Here is a 14694-nt window from a genome sequence, read left to right on the forward strand (position 1 = left end):
TTTGCAAGATACATTGAACCTAGCCAAGGCTGACCATGCATTCCACCTTTCCATTGCCATCCATACTCCCTCTTCCTCTCACTTTATTCCATTTTTCATTTCTTTTCTCACCTTTTTCTCTCCTTTTGGCCAACCACCACCACCACTCTTTTAATCATATTTTTCTTCCTCCACTGTGACCCAAACCTCCTTCAACCGATCACAACCTCAAGAGGTCACCGCACCTCTACTCTTCTCATCTCCCTCCTTTCATCGTTGTTGTAGCTGCTGCCGTGCGCCACCACAAGTCCTCATCGTTCTCAACTTTTATTCTATTTTTCTTCACCTACTCGTTTCTTCCCCTTTCTTAGTTGAACCACATAACTCCACCACCGTAAGACCCCTGCTTAACCACCATTGAATATAGCTCCTCCACTGTCAGACCGTTGTCAAGCCGCCACCACCGCCAGACCATTGTCACTGCCATCACCGGTGACCAAAAAATTCCTTTTCTTTTTCTCTTCCTCTACTTGTGCTGATTTTCACTTTGTTTTAATAAAACTAATACTTTCATTGTAATAATCCTTTCTAGATTGCTCAATTTTCCAACATTGCTCCTTTCTGATTCATTGATCGATTCAAATTAATCAAGTGTAAATAAAGATTATTTTGGGTCGTAAAAACCATGCTCCTAGTGATTCCTTAATATGGACAAATGGTATAGTGCCATGAATCATAGTGGTATTTTGTTATTGTTATTTATTTATGAACTATAGTACTAATACTTGTTCGTATCGCTTTGAAGGAATGAACAATAATCGTAGGGGAGACCCTTAATTTCGCAAAGGAAATCCTCTTTTTGAAAGTCTTAGATCATGGGGTACGTGATGTTAAGACTATTAGTGATTGATCTCTTAAGTGGCAAAATAGTTTCAAAGATCCACACTAATACATGTTACCTGTGTGATAGATCGTCTTGCGAGATAGATCGAGTGAAACCGTTAATAAAGGTTGAGGCAAATCAGATCTACAATCTAAGGTGTGGAATCAATACCATTTATTTGTGTGACATCGATATTTTATTATTAATAATTTAATTATATTAAAAATATGAATACTCTAAATATTCGTGTAGAGTTGTATAACTTATCGAGATGGATACCTAGTAAGTGATTCTAACCAAGTGGTTCAATGAAACGCATGACAATCTATATGTTTGTGTTTGTGGTTATGATGTATGTGTAGATCTCATGCTCATGAAATGTGATATATGGCTTATGTGTTATATGTGATGCTTTAAACATGTACAATTTATGTATATGTGTATGATAAATCAAGATCTATGATCTAATGTGAAAAACATGTTAAAAGTGATTATTATGTGTTAAGTAATTATGAGAGCATGTTTACATGCATAAGTGTACAAAATGGTCTATATGTGTTCTAATTGAAAATTGCCATATCACATACATCGGGTGGGATTTTGTGAAAGGTGGAAGCAGTGGCAGTATATCTACACATTAGTGGTGGCTTGTCCACATAATTTAATCAGTGGCAATAAATCTGTATATTAGTGGTGGCTTGTCCACATTAGTGTTATCAGTGGTTGTTTATCTACAAATCAGTGACGTTTATATGCAAATCAGTGGTGGCATGTCCACAAACAGTGTTTTAGATGGACGAGTTCTGGGGAACTCGGTATTGGTGTGTAGCGGAGATGGGTAGGAATTTTATAAAATGTGCATCGATTTTAAATATGCATCGATATGTTCATGCATAGATATCAGTGTTAAATTCCATGATCTTGATGATGTATGATTATATCGTGATCGTTATATGTGTGTTGATATGTATACAAGTTTATATTTTATGTGTTGGTCTCACATTGAGCCTTTTAATGCTCACCCACATTACTTATGTGTTTCAGATATTCCTTGTGGTTAGGACTCGGATTCAGACAATGGAGAAGCTCTTGAAAATAAACGATTTTCATGGTTATGGACTATTTTATATTTTTGGGACTTTCGTGGACTTTTAAACTTTTATTTTGGGATTTGATTTAAAAATTTTGAACTGTGGCATGGATGATTTGATTTAAAAAGTATAGACAATTGGACATTTTTCATGGGTTTTAGTATGGATAAATTGTTTTAATGTTTTTTTAATAAAATTCGCTTTATGCAAACTCGTTTGATCGAAATTGAATTTTCTTTAAAATTAATCATAATGATTTTCAAATTATAATTAGATTTCTTCTCAAGTTATGTTTTAAAATATTGTATTTAAAGGAAATATTAGTATGTGTTTTTAAAAAATTAATTAGTTGGTTTTAACTCGTGTTTTAGGCATTTCCATGCCCCCATGTAATCGCTTTGATTGGGTCGTTACGTCTATGCCTAGTTTGAGGGGTTACACAAGCTGTCACATGGTCGTGTGCCACATACAGCCTCTACACCCGGTTGTGTGACTTATTAATTTTTGGGTCTAGGTTGGTCCACATGGGCGTAGTGAGTAATAAGGTCTGGCGACACGGCCGTGTGACCCCTGTTTTCTAAATTTTCTATATTTTTCTATTTTGTTTCAAATTAGTCTCTTATTCTTCCTAAACTATTTTTAAGGTCCCATAAGCTTGATTTAAGAAATGTAAATGTGTATATATTTTCTATGTTGAATGTGTGGATTAGATATTAATATTTGATTTATTTATGATGTCATTAAATTGAATGTATGTCGTAGCACTGTAGCCTAATCTGGTAATAGAGATGGCTTAGGGGTGTTTCAGTTTTTCCCAATGTGCTTTATAAATATTTGTCCAATTTGCACTCTCTCTTTCATAACTAGGAACTTTATGTCAATATGCTTTAACTTAGATGAGCTCATGTTGTTGTTGGAATACAATACCGCTAACTTATTGTCACAAAATAATTTGAGTGGTCTTTCTATTATCTCCAAAATACGTAGCCTAGTGACAAAGTTTTTCAGCCTCATTTCATGGTTTAATGGGTCATAGCATGCTACAAACTCTGCTGACATAGTGAAAGAAGCTACAAGTGACTATTTGACACTTTTCCAGGATATAGCTCCTCCAACTAACAGATAAATATAGCCTGATGTTGATTTTATGCTATCTTGGCACCAGGTGAAATTAGAATCAGAATACCTTACAACCTTCAAATTATCTGATCTCTTATAAGTGAGCATGTAATCTTTTATTCTCTAAAGATACCTTATAACCCTCGTGGCTACTATTCAATGGTCCATACCAGGGTTGCTTAAAAATATTTGTCTAACATCCCAACATTGTACACAATATTCAAACGCGTACATACTTGAGCATACAATAGGCTTCCAATAGGTGATGCATAAGAAATCTTTTTCATTTCCTGAATTTCACAATTACTTTTAGGGCATTGAGTAAGACTAAATTTGTCTCATTTAGCAACAGGGGTGCAACCTTGTCTACAACCTTGCATGCCAAACCTTTTAAGTACTTTATCGATATAGCTCTTTTGTGACAATTCAAGAATACCTTGAGATCAGTCTTAATGCATCTGAATTCTTAAAACAAAAGAGGCATCCCTACATCTTTCATCTAAAAATGCTTACATAAAAACCTCTTGGTTTTGTGAAATAAGCATAAATCATTAATGGCAAGCAAAATGTCATCGACGTATAGAACCAGGAATATAGACTTACTCCCACTAAATTTATGATACACACAATCATCAATAATATTCATCTCAAAATTGAACGAGACAATTACTTGGTTGAACTTGTGGTACTATTGACGAGAAGCTTGTTTGAGTTCATAGATGGATTTTGTTAATTTACAAACCATATTCTTTAGGTCTCTTGACTAAAAGTTTTTTGGTTGGACCATATAAATTTTTTCTTCAATGTCACCCTTTAGAAACACAGTCTTAACATCCATCTAATATAACTCAAAATTAAGATGAGCAACAAGTGCCATGATTCTCCTGAAAGAGTTTTTCGATGAAACTGGAGAGAAAGTCTCAGTAAAATCAATTCCTTCTTTTGAAGTATATCCTTTAGCTGCAATACGAGCCTTATAATTTTCCACATTACAATTTGCATCTATCTTGGCTTTAAATATCCATTTACAACAAATTGGTCTTGCACCTTCAAGTAATGGGACAAGTTCCCAAACATTATTCTCTTGCACAAACTTATACTCTTCTTGCATGGCATCAATCCACTTTGAGAATTAGAACCTTTAATGGCCTAAGAAAATTTGATTGGATTATCTTCCATCATTTCATTGTCATCCTCATGTTCTTAGAGAAATACAACATAATCATCTGAAATAGCATTTCTGCTCTCTTTTGTGGACCTCCTTAATGACACTTGTTCTTGAGGTTGTTGAGTTTTTTCTTGTGGAACATTTACCTCATATTGAATATGGAGCTGTCCAACATTTTTTTATTGAGGTCCTGGATTCATTTATTCATTAATGATAGGTATGAGAACTTGAACATCTTCAAAAGTGATAGTAGGAACTAAGTTAGAATCCAATTCCTCATCAAAAGCAATGTCTCTAACCTTATTTCTCCCTCCAAACTCAACATCCTAAAAAAATGTTGTAGTTCCCATCTCATAAATATTCTTAATTATGGGATCATAAAACTTATAGCCCCTAGATTGCTCAAAATTACCAATGAAGTAGAGGCATTGTATTCGACTCGCTCCTCGATTCCGGGTTTCAGATGATACAATTCCTGAATATCTGGATACCACAGTATGAATTCTATTATCAACTAATAAACAATACACAATAGTCTATACTAGCATATACATCTTTTAAAATTGTTACTTTACAACATCATTTAAAAATTTGACTGTAAAACCTGAAAATTTTATGGCTTGACTAAAACCCCGAGGTATAATCCTCTAGGAGCGCCCTTCTACACGCTTGTTACGACTAACACTCCCATTTTATTCAGGTTGACGAAATTTGGCTCAGCCCTCCTCTCTTTTTCCAAGTAAAAATTTTATCCTGCAAATAACCAGACCATTCGTAGGTTCGATAAAACTTAGAGAGATTCCATGTGACGATCATTTAATGAAAATTTAAGCTTAAAGAATGAAACACTAAAGGATATTTATTCACTCCCTGGTCTCCCTTAGCCATTAGCAGATTATATCAATGTGGTCTTTGTCTTTTCCTTTTTTTTTTGAACAGACTGCCTGTCCAGATAAATTGTGGTAGATTCCTTCTTTACTAGTCCCAGGGACTTAGCCCTTATCCACATACCCTTAAGTTCCGCTCATTTAATTTAGTACATCCTCTTGCTTGATAGCCTTAAAGTCCATTCCATTTGGTGTTCTTTACCAAACTCTATCACTGAGCTACGATTTTACACCTTATAAAATCTTGTGTTTACCATACTGGCTGAATCTTCATGATACCATAATCAAAATATGGTTCTTCCCTCTTTTACCCCAGGATAAATATCTTGGTTGACATTCCCAAGTCTTATGACTTGGCGGGTTGCACCGTGTTTCTTATCTCGGTAGACTATCTATGCTACCATAGTTTAGCTATGAACATAAATAGTATATCCCATGTTTAATTTCCTAGCAGACTCCATTGGTTTCCATATCCCAATTATGGTCTTACACATCGTAATTTTGTGTTTGTTGTCCCGACGGACTCTCTATGCTGCAAAAGGTGAGCTATGGACTTACACAATATACCCGATGTTTAATCTCTTGAATAACTCCAAAGGATGCCATAACATCTTACAACTATGGTCTTAGTCCTATTTAAGCTATGGCCTCACACATTTTTATATGATGTCATGGTGTCTTTAAGCTATGGTCTTACTCATTTTTATCATGATGCCATAACATCTTTTAGCTATGGTTTTACTCATTTTAAGCGTATAGCCTCTAATCGGTCCCATGGCCTATCCATGGAATTTTATTTATTTTTCCCATTGCATTCTATCCATTCCTCCCCTTTGCAAGGCATAGAGCTTTGCACATCACGGGTGCATTCAATATCTTCGTATGGTGGTATCTAGTAGAGTCACCCCCTTTTTCCATCATAACTTCACCTAAACCCATTAATAATCTCTACTCATGTCTCACCATAAATAAATAGACATTACAAGGAATTCATAACATCATGCTAATGGATACTCGTAACTTTCTTAACCGTAAGTAGACAACCACTCTCATGCAACAGGGGTCATGTATCATCTTGGAACTTATTTTGGGAATTAACACATACTCATGATAAACCCACATTATAATGGTGAAGGAAGATAGAAACTCGCCTTGCTTGCTTATTCTTAACAGCTTAGCTTGTCCGAACGGTAAAACCTCATTCACCCTGGCAGCTAAGCATAACAACTTATTATCAATTAACTTGAAGACACTCAAACTTTAAAAACCTAGAATTTATAATTATATAGAAGCTTAGAGGATTATTACTTTACTCTTTTTCGTTAGTCTACTAGTTCAGAGAGATAAGGAAGCTTACCAATTCCCAATCTTTCTACTTTTAGACTCAAAACCGCACGATAGTTGTAAGATGCAGAACTTCCTTCAGCTATATCCTCTTCTTTTTTAGGGTGACTGAAGAAGACGTTGCTTAGAAAGAAAGATTTGGGACGCAAAATTGAGAGGAATTCTGTCCTCGGCACGCCTATATATATACTCCATCGACACAGTCTCCATAGGCCATTACTACCACTCAACCCTAATTATTAAGTCTCCCACTATGGAACAGTCGATTCCAATCTAACTAAACCAGGTTTGAAATTTAATCATCCCGAACCAAACTTTCAATTTTTCTAAATATCTTATTAGAATCCTCAAATCCCCTTTTTCTTCAAATTGGCTTCTGAACTTTTCTTTATGTTCGATTCCTAAGGGGGACCAGTTGTGACAACTCCCCCAACCTTACAAAAAATTTCTTCCTTAAAATTACCTCTCGTGGCTGTTGCATGTGAATATGGTATGCGAATTGTGTAAGTATACACGTCGAACAAGTAATAAAGTGATAAGTGAGATTGTCTCCATAGGGATTAGATTAGGTATGGAAATGGTCAAGTTATTGTAATGATTAATGTTATAGCAAAGCCAAGTTAAGTACGCAATGATAAATTAAAATAAATAAGATGAGTGTAAATATATACTGACTAATATTGGAAAATGATAAGGTAAAGCAAGAGTAAAAATGCAATGACAATTATGAGAATAATTACATCAATAAATTGTGAGCGAATAAATAAATAACTAATAATGCTATGGCAAAGATGCTGCGAAAATGGATTGGAGGTCTACGATGTTGTTTGGGAGGTGGAGATTACTAAGAATTTGCCCTTACTTTCAGTAATTCCTCAGCAAAAACTTACTTAATCTACTACTCAAAAGAGACCTAAAGTGACCTGCTTCTTTTGAGAGCAAGGTCTCAAGTTACCTAGCCTATGTTTATAGGCCGTATCACGGTACCCTGCACTGTTTTGTCTCCATTCCATATGAACGTTGCTCTATGTCTAGAGAATATACGCATTCATCTATGTCTAGAGAATATACGGTCCAACTAATCCAACCTTTTCAGAATTAGATTATGTTTTATGGCCATACTGCACATTCATCTATGTCTAAAGAATATACGCATACACTTGGGAAATAAAAAAATTGAATGAAACAATAAATTAAGTCAAATATATGCTTCAACTATTGAAGAAAATAAAAGCTTTTATCATGTAATCCCAACCCTATGAGATTTAGCTCATGGGTCAGTGTTTAAAATTCAAGTTTGAAATAACACCCAACATCGTTTTGATTAAATTAATTCACGGAGAATAGAATAAGAATTAATGGAAGAACTTAGGATGATAGTTGTGGCCAGATCAATCCACAATTCAGTAGCACAATGTCTTGTGATAGCTGAGAGGGATCTCCAAACTTAGGGCTTCCTCGTTCGGCTTTTTATAGGCTTTCTTCTTCCTAGAATAGCTCTAACAGCCACAATATCCTCTCCTCACTTTTAGGCAGATTTTTTTTGGTACAAGTAAAGTTGGGCTTAAACTGGTATGCACTGAATGTTGACTCGGTCATCTTCTTAAATTTCCACAACATACAAGGTGGCAAGCTATCCAACCTTTTTCCACGGTAAACCTTTACTCTTCTATTTATTTCTCCATATCTTGCACCTGCCAAACCACCAAGCACAACCCTTCCACATGCAATTAAAAGTATCTAGCTTCTAAATATAGTCCAAGCTACTAATGCAAATGATAAAAATACTGATAAAAGGTCCTAAAATGCCATTAAGTGTACCCAAGTACAAGAAACTAGCTAGGTCTAAAGGAATGAAATATAACTCTTTTTGAGAGTTATCACATCCCAAAACTTGAGTTTTTGTTTGTCCTCAAGAAAAATATGCATGAATGCAACATTGCCAATACATGTTCCCATCTTGTACTGTTAATATATTCGAGGAACAATATATACATCAGTTCTTAGCCATCTTCTCTTGTTAAAAACCTGTTCGAATTTCAACGGTTTGATTCAAAAAAGGTAGTGCAAAAAATTTCTCCCTAAAAAAAAAGATTTTCTAAGTTTCTTGTATGTTCTGGCCATGGCAAATATCTCCTAGCTTACTCAGTTCATTTGTTACCTAAACTCAAGCCACTCTTGCTCTAAGCATACTTGTATAAACTTACTATTTTTAACAAAATATATTAGTATATTAGGGGATTTAGCATGTCACAAAATTATTTGACTTGAGAATCACAATGGAGCATACACCGAATTACCTAGTTCTCAATCATGTCAAAATTTAACAAAAATCACTTTTGAAGCTAATGCTTTTGAGTTAGAAGATGGATGGAGAAAACAACTACCTCCTTAGCTACCCAACAATTCTAAGCATTGGAGTGCCCACTGTCTTTTATTTATTCATGCGAAGGCAAAATGACTGCATTTGGTTTCAAAAGTCCCTAAGTTCATTAGAGAATACTTACTATAACCCAAAAAAACTTAGTATAGAACATATCACTTTTATAAATTAATTTTCAAGCAATCAATTCAAAGCTAAATTTACCTAATCCATTGTCAGATGTTGTAGGTGTATTGAAGAATTTAAACTCATCATCGAATATCATAAGTACAAATTGTACTCCTCATAGGTAAATAGTACGTAGTAGTTACATCGTCGTGGAAAAGAAGATTCAAATAAACTAAAATGATTATACTAAAATGATCATATATACTAAATGTAAAATGCAACTTAAATGCACAACAAACCCTAAAACCTAAGGGAGGCATTGTCCTCAACGCATGACCAAATATATAAGAGAACAACCAAAAGACAATTTTTTTACAACAAATGTCATAAAAAAAGAAATGAAATGCAAGATGCATGAAAGAGAGAAAAAAAAACATAGCTGGCTTGGACTAGCATGTAGATACTTCATTCTGCCCAACGAGTGCATTTTCGGGCACTAAAGTTGTACCGCCACTTCCTCTTTTTGAGGGTTGTTTCTTCCCTTTCCTTGTCAGTCTCCATGAGTTCATCAATCAAACGATCAATGTCACGGTCCTGTACGATGACGGGAGCTGGTGGCGACGGTGGAACAAGTTCCTTACCCTTGGTGGTGGTGGTAATGGTAGCAGTATCATCTTTTTCCCCTTCTTTTTTCTTAGCATTTAGGGATGTCATCTTTTTAAGCTCTTCAACAACAGTTTAAGTAGGTGTTGTGGCAGCAGGTTGACTAGGCGCTTCAACAACAGCTTGAGTGGGTGCCTCGACAGCATCAACGAATGGTAGCAAGGTGATTGGGAAGATAGGAAATTCTGGCATTAGCTTCGTAAAATTCTTTTACAAGGATTTCCTTAGAGCCAAATCCCTACTCCTTACATAAGCTCAATATTCAACTTACTACTGTTGGGCCTGTGCCATCTCCTCAGCCAGATGAAACTGTTGGTTTTCAAAAAGAGGCATCCTTTGCTCTAATTGCTTCAAGGAGTGCACTATTTACTGTTTAAGAGAGTTACGAGAAACTGGAGGTGTTTTCGTGGGAGTATGCACACTAGAGGAAGTTGTGGCATGACGCTGGTGATATCCTCCTTTGCATAGAGAGGGACTTGGATAGTTTGACATAGGGCATTAATAAATCAGGGGAAATTTAAGCTACCCGCATTCTTCTTAGCACACCAATGTACTTCTTGAAAAATGATCCTCCCAACATTAATCCTTCTCCCTTTTATAATGGTGTGCAACAAAAGCATTTTTTCTTTTGAAACAGTAGTATTGTGCGTAGACGGCATAAGTCGACTTCTTAGAAAATGATACCAATTTTTCCCAATGGGCTTTAGTGAAGACCTTTTGATAGTATAACACTCTTGATTGCAAACAGTCCATCATGTTCCCTCAATACATAAATCCACCAATACTTGGTTTAAACCCTCAACAGTAATAGTTTTAGCAAACGATGTGTCTTCATCCTGTATACCTGCAAGACCAAATTATGCATTAAAATGGTCTTCATCAAAATAAATGGAAGTACCTCTTACGTAGATAAAAAGGGAATCTGGAGAGTTTACATAGGCATAAAACTCTAGAACAATTTTTCCTAAAACGTCCTCGGGGTATAAACAAAAAATGTTCCACCCATGTTTTTCTACTATTGAGGATAAATAATCATTGTATCTCATATATGGTGCATATTTAAATTAAAACCCTTGCTCAAAATAGAAAGTTCACTTCGTGATATCGCTATTATATCTCATGGCTGCGGCAGCATTAAAGAATGCCTTTGGCTAGGCAATACTAGCCCTTGATGATTCAACAATTTTGGAAGCAGTTTTGACGTTAGCCATTGGAGAAAATTGGAAGAAATCTTAGAGTAATGGAAGAAAAGATATCAGAGATTGAAGGAAAAAAATGATGAAAATGAAAAGTTTAAGAGAGCTTAAGAGACGTGAGTAGTTGAAGAGAGAAAAATAAGGGGATAGTGATGACAGTTCAACAAATTGAAACATGCAAGGGAAGTTGTGTGACGTGAAGGAGGAAAGAAGAAAATTAAGAGGACTTTTGGAGGGAAAAATGTGAAGTGCCCTAATCCCAAAATGTCTAAATTCCCTTCTATGGGCTCGCCCAATAAAAGAGTTGGCCCAACTAAAAAAAAGGACTCACCCCTTGGACTTATCTACCTTGTCAACCTTACGTTGTCAATTTGTCGCAATGCTACGACAAACTCCTCTTAATATCGCAACTGCTCAGTTCACAAATTTTTTTATTCTACCTCTGAAAATCATAGAAACTTTTTATAAACTAAAAACATAAATGAAAAAAATATTAAATAAGTACTAAAAAGAAAATAAAATTAAAGTAAAGCAATTAAAGAAAAGAAAGATAAAAGAAATTGTTAGCTCAAACATCTTGGAAATGAATGGAGTGCTTGTCTCGATCCATATGGGCACCCTAGTAATATTTTAAACGTTTCCCATTAACCTTAAATGTGACCCCCTTTTTCAATCCTTTGATATTAACATCTCCATGAGGATACACTTGGGCTACTTCAAAAGGACCTGACCAGCAAGACTTCAATTTACCAGGAAATAATTTGATCCTAGAGTTAAGTAACAACACTTGTTGTCCTGATTCAAATTGTTGCGGCACGATTCTTTTATCATGCCAACGCTTGGTCTTTTCCTTGTACAACTTATCATTCTCATGTGCTTGCACTTGGAACTCCACCATTTCATTCAATTCTAACAACTTTATATGGCTAGCAGTGACCCAATCCATATTCAGCTTCTTAATAGCCCAAAATGCCTTGTGCTCAATTTCAACAGGAAGGTGACGTCGTTTGCCATAGTCAAGATTAAAAGGTGACATCCCTAATGGAGTTTTGTATGTGGTACGATACGCCCACAAAGCTTCATCCACTCTGGTAGACCAATCCTTACGAGTAGGATTTACCATTTTTCTAAAAAAAGTTTAATTTCCCTATTCAAAATTTCAGCTTATCTATTTTTTTATGTGTGATATGTTATGGCAACCTTATGTTTCACCACATACCGTTGCAAAGCATTAGCTACCAACTTACTGTAAAAATGAGACCCCTCATTGCTAATAATGGCTCTAGCTGTACCAAATCTTATAAAAATGTTCTTGTGTAAAAAGTTCATTACTGACCTTGCATCATTAGTAGGAAGGGCAACAACCTCGATCCACTTAGAGACATAGTCCACTGCTAACAGTATGTACACCTTGCCCATTGACAGTAGGAATGGTCCCATAAAGTCAATTCCCCATACATCAAACAACTCAATCTCCAGTATACTTTGCAATGACATTTTGTGTCTCCTAGATAGATTCCCTGTTCTCTGACAACGGTCGCATGACTAATAGAATTCATGAGCATCCTTGAACATACTTGGCCAATAAAATCCTGACTAAAGTACTTTGGTAGCACCCCTTATTCCTTCAAAATGTACTCCGTACGGAGTTGAACGACAATGCTATAGAATGCTACGTATTTCATCATTAGGAATACATTTCCTAATTATTTGATCATCACAATGTTTAAACAAGATCCCAATAATAGTTCTTGGAATCATGAAGGAATTTTCGTATTCTCTAACTGTTGAGATTAGGTGGCAACACACCACTCACTAAATAGTTCACTATGTTGGCATACCAAGGTAATGTCGTGGCAACTAGCAACTGTTCATTTGGAAATTCTTCTTTAATAAGTGCATCATGACTACCTTCACTTCTAGATTCTATCCTCGACAAGTGATCAACCACTTGATTCTCAGTCCCTTTTCGATTTCTAATTTTTAAGTCAAACTCCTACAGCAGCAGTATCCACTTAATAACCTTGGCTTAGCATTTTTTTTCTCATTAGATACTTAATAGCAGAGTGGTCTGTGTAGACTATGACCTTTATACCAACTAGATACAAATGAAATTTATCGAACTCAAACACCACAACCAATAACTCATTTTCTGTGGTGGTGTAATTAAGTCACACTTTTGATAAAGTTTTGCTAGCATAGTATATTGCCTGCAGTATTTTGTCTTTCCTTTACCCTAGCATGGCCCCCATAGCATAATCATTGGCATCACACATGAGTTCAAAAGGTAGTGCCCATTTTGAAGCTACAACAATCGATGCTGGTATGAGTTTTTTCTTTAACTCTTCAAAGGCTGCCAAATACTATCCATCAAAATTGAAAGGTCTATTTCTCCAACAAACTCCAAATTCTATAAAACTTGTATGACCTAAGAAACTTCTAATACCCTTGACACTGGTGGGAGGTGATATTTTTTCTTTAACTTCAATTTTTGCTCTGTCTACTTCAATTCTTATCTGTGATATCCTATGCCCTAGGACAATTCCTTTTTGAACCATGAAGTGGCATTTCTCCCAATTTAAAACAAGACTCGTTTATTCACAGTGGCACATAACCAATTCTAGATTTTTCAAAACATCTTCAAAATCATTCTCGAACACAGAAAAATAGTCCATAAAGACTTCAAGAAAATTTTCCACTATTTTAGAGAATATGGCCATCATACAATGTTGAAAAGTTGTCGGGGCATTACATAACCTGAATGACATTCGCCTGAATACGAAAGTACCATACGGACATGTGAAAATTGTCTTCTCTTGGTCATTGGGAGCTATGGAAATCTAATTATATCTTGAATAACCATCCAAAAAATAGTAGAAAACTTTCCCAACTAACCTATCCAAGATCTGATCAATGAATTGTAGGGGAAAATGATCTTTCCTCTTTGTCTTGTTAAGCTTGCGGTAATCCATACATTCTTTCTATCTCGTGACAATATGAGTTGTTATGAGTTCATTGTTGTCATTACTTACCACTATGACACTTTTTTTCCTAGGTACACATTGCACAGGACTCACCTATGAGTTGCCCGAAATTGGCTAAATAATGCCAGTGTTAAGCCACTTAATAATCTTTTTCTTGACAACTTCATTCATGAACAGATTCAATCTTCGCTATTGTTTAATGGAATTACTAGAGCAATCGTCCAAAAAAATCTTATGCATGCAGAATATGGGACCAATTCCCTTTATATCAACCAGGGTCCATCCCAATGCCTTTTTAAATCACCGAAGAACTTCTAGCAACTTTTCCTCTTACTCAGGTGTCAGCTCTGTAGGAATTACTACTGAAAAAGTAATTTTATGGCCCAAATATGCATACATCAATTGCTACGACAAAGGTTTTAAAGAGGTTCCTCTATTTATGGTTTAGGCAGATTGAAAGGTTGATTTGATAAATGCAACGATTCAAAATTCTTCCCTAGTCTGTCCACTATTTGCTTGGCTGCCACAAATTCACCAAATTCCTTAAAACTTACTGTATCATTCTACTCAAGTGAGTCTTCGTCACTATCAGAAGTGTTTTGGCAATATCTAGTGAACTCCTCTACTTCTGTTTCTATTAACCCAACGACGTGGAATTCATCATTAATATAGACACATTTCAAAGCATCAAATACATTAAAGGTAACCTGCTGATCATTTACCCTTATGGTCATCTTGCCTCTCTGTACATCAAATAAAGTCCTGCCTATAGCAAGAAAATGTCTTCCAAGAATAATTGGCACATCTTGGTCAGCTTCACATTCTAAAATAAGGAAATCTGCAGTAAAGATAAATTTATATACTTTTACCAGCACATCTTTTTATTTTA

General features: G+C 35.5%; 1 protein-coding gene across 1 annotated transcript; it reads right to left on the bottom strand.

Moving 5' to 3' along the window:
* Positions 1-11440: 11440 nt before the first annotated feature.
* Positions 11441-12318, bottom strand: LOC105779017 (uncharacterized). Its single transcript, XM_012602769.1, has 2 exons — positions 12041-12318; positions 11441-11948 (listed from the first exon to the last, which is right to left on the bottom strand). The coding sequence occupies exons 1-2, from the start codon at positions 12316-12318 to the stop codon at positions 11441-11443; spliced, it is 786 nt and encodes a 261-aa protein (XP_012458223.1).
* Between the last annotated feature and the right edge of the window lie 2376 nt (positions 12319-14694).

This window comes from Gossypium raimondii, chromosome 4 (assembly GCF_025698545.1).
Source record: "Gossypium raimondii isolate GPD5lz chromosome 4, ASM2569854v1, whole genome shotgun sequence".
In the NCBI taxonomy this organism is placed as follows: domain Eukaryota; kingdom Viridiplantae; phylum Streptophyta; class Magnoliopsida; order Malvales; family Malvaceae; genus Gossypium; species Gossypium raimondii.

Coding starts and splice junctions, on each gene's coding strand:
- LOC105779017 (XM_012602769.1), bottom strand. CDS start 12,318: ATGTCATTGCAAAGTATACTGGAGATTGAGTTGTTTGATGTATGGGGA. Junction 11,949..12,040: donor GTAGCTAATGCTTTGCAACG/GTATGTGGTGAA, acceptor AACTTTTTTTAG/AAAAATGGTAAATCCTACTC.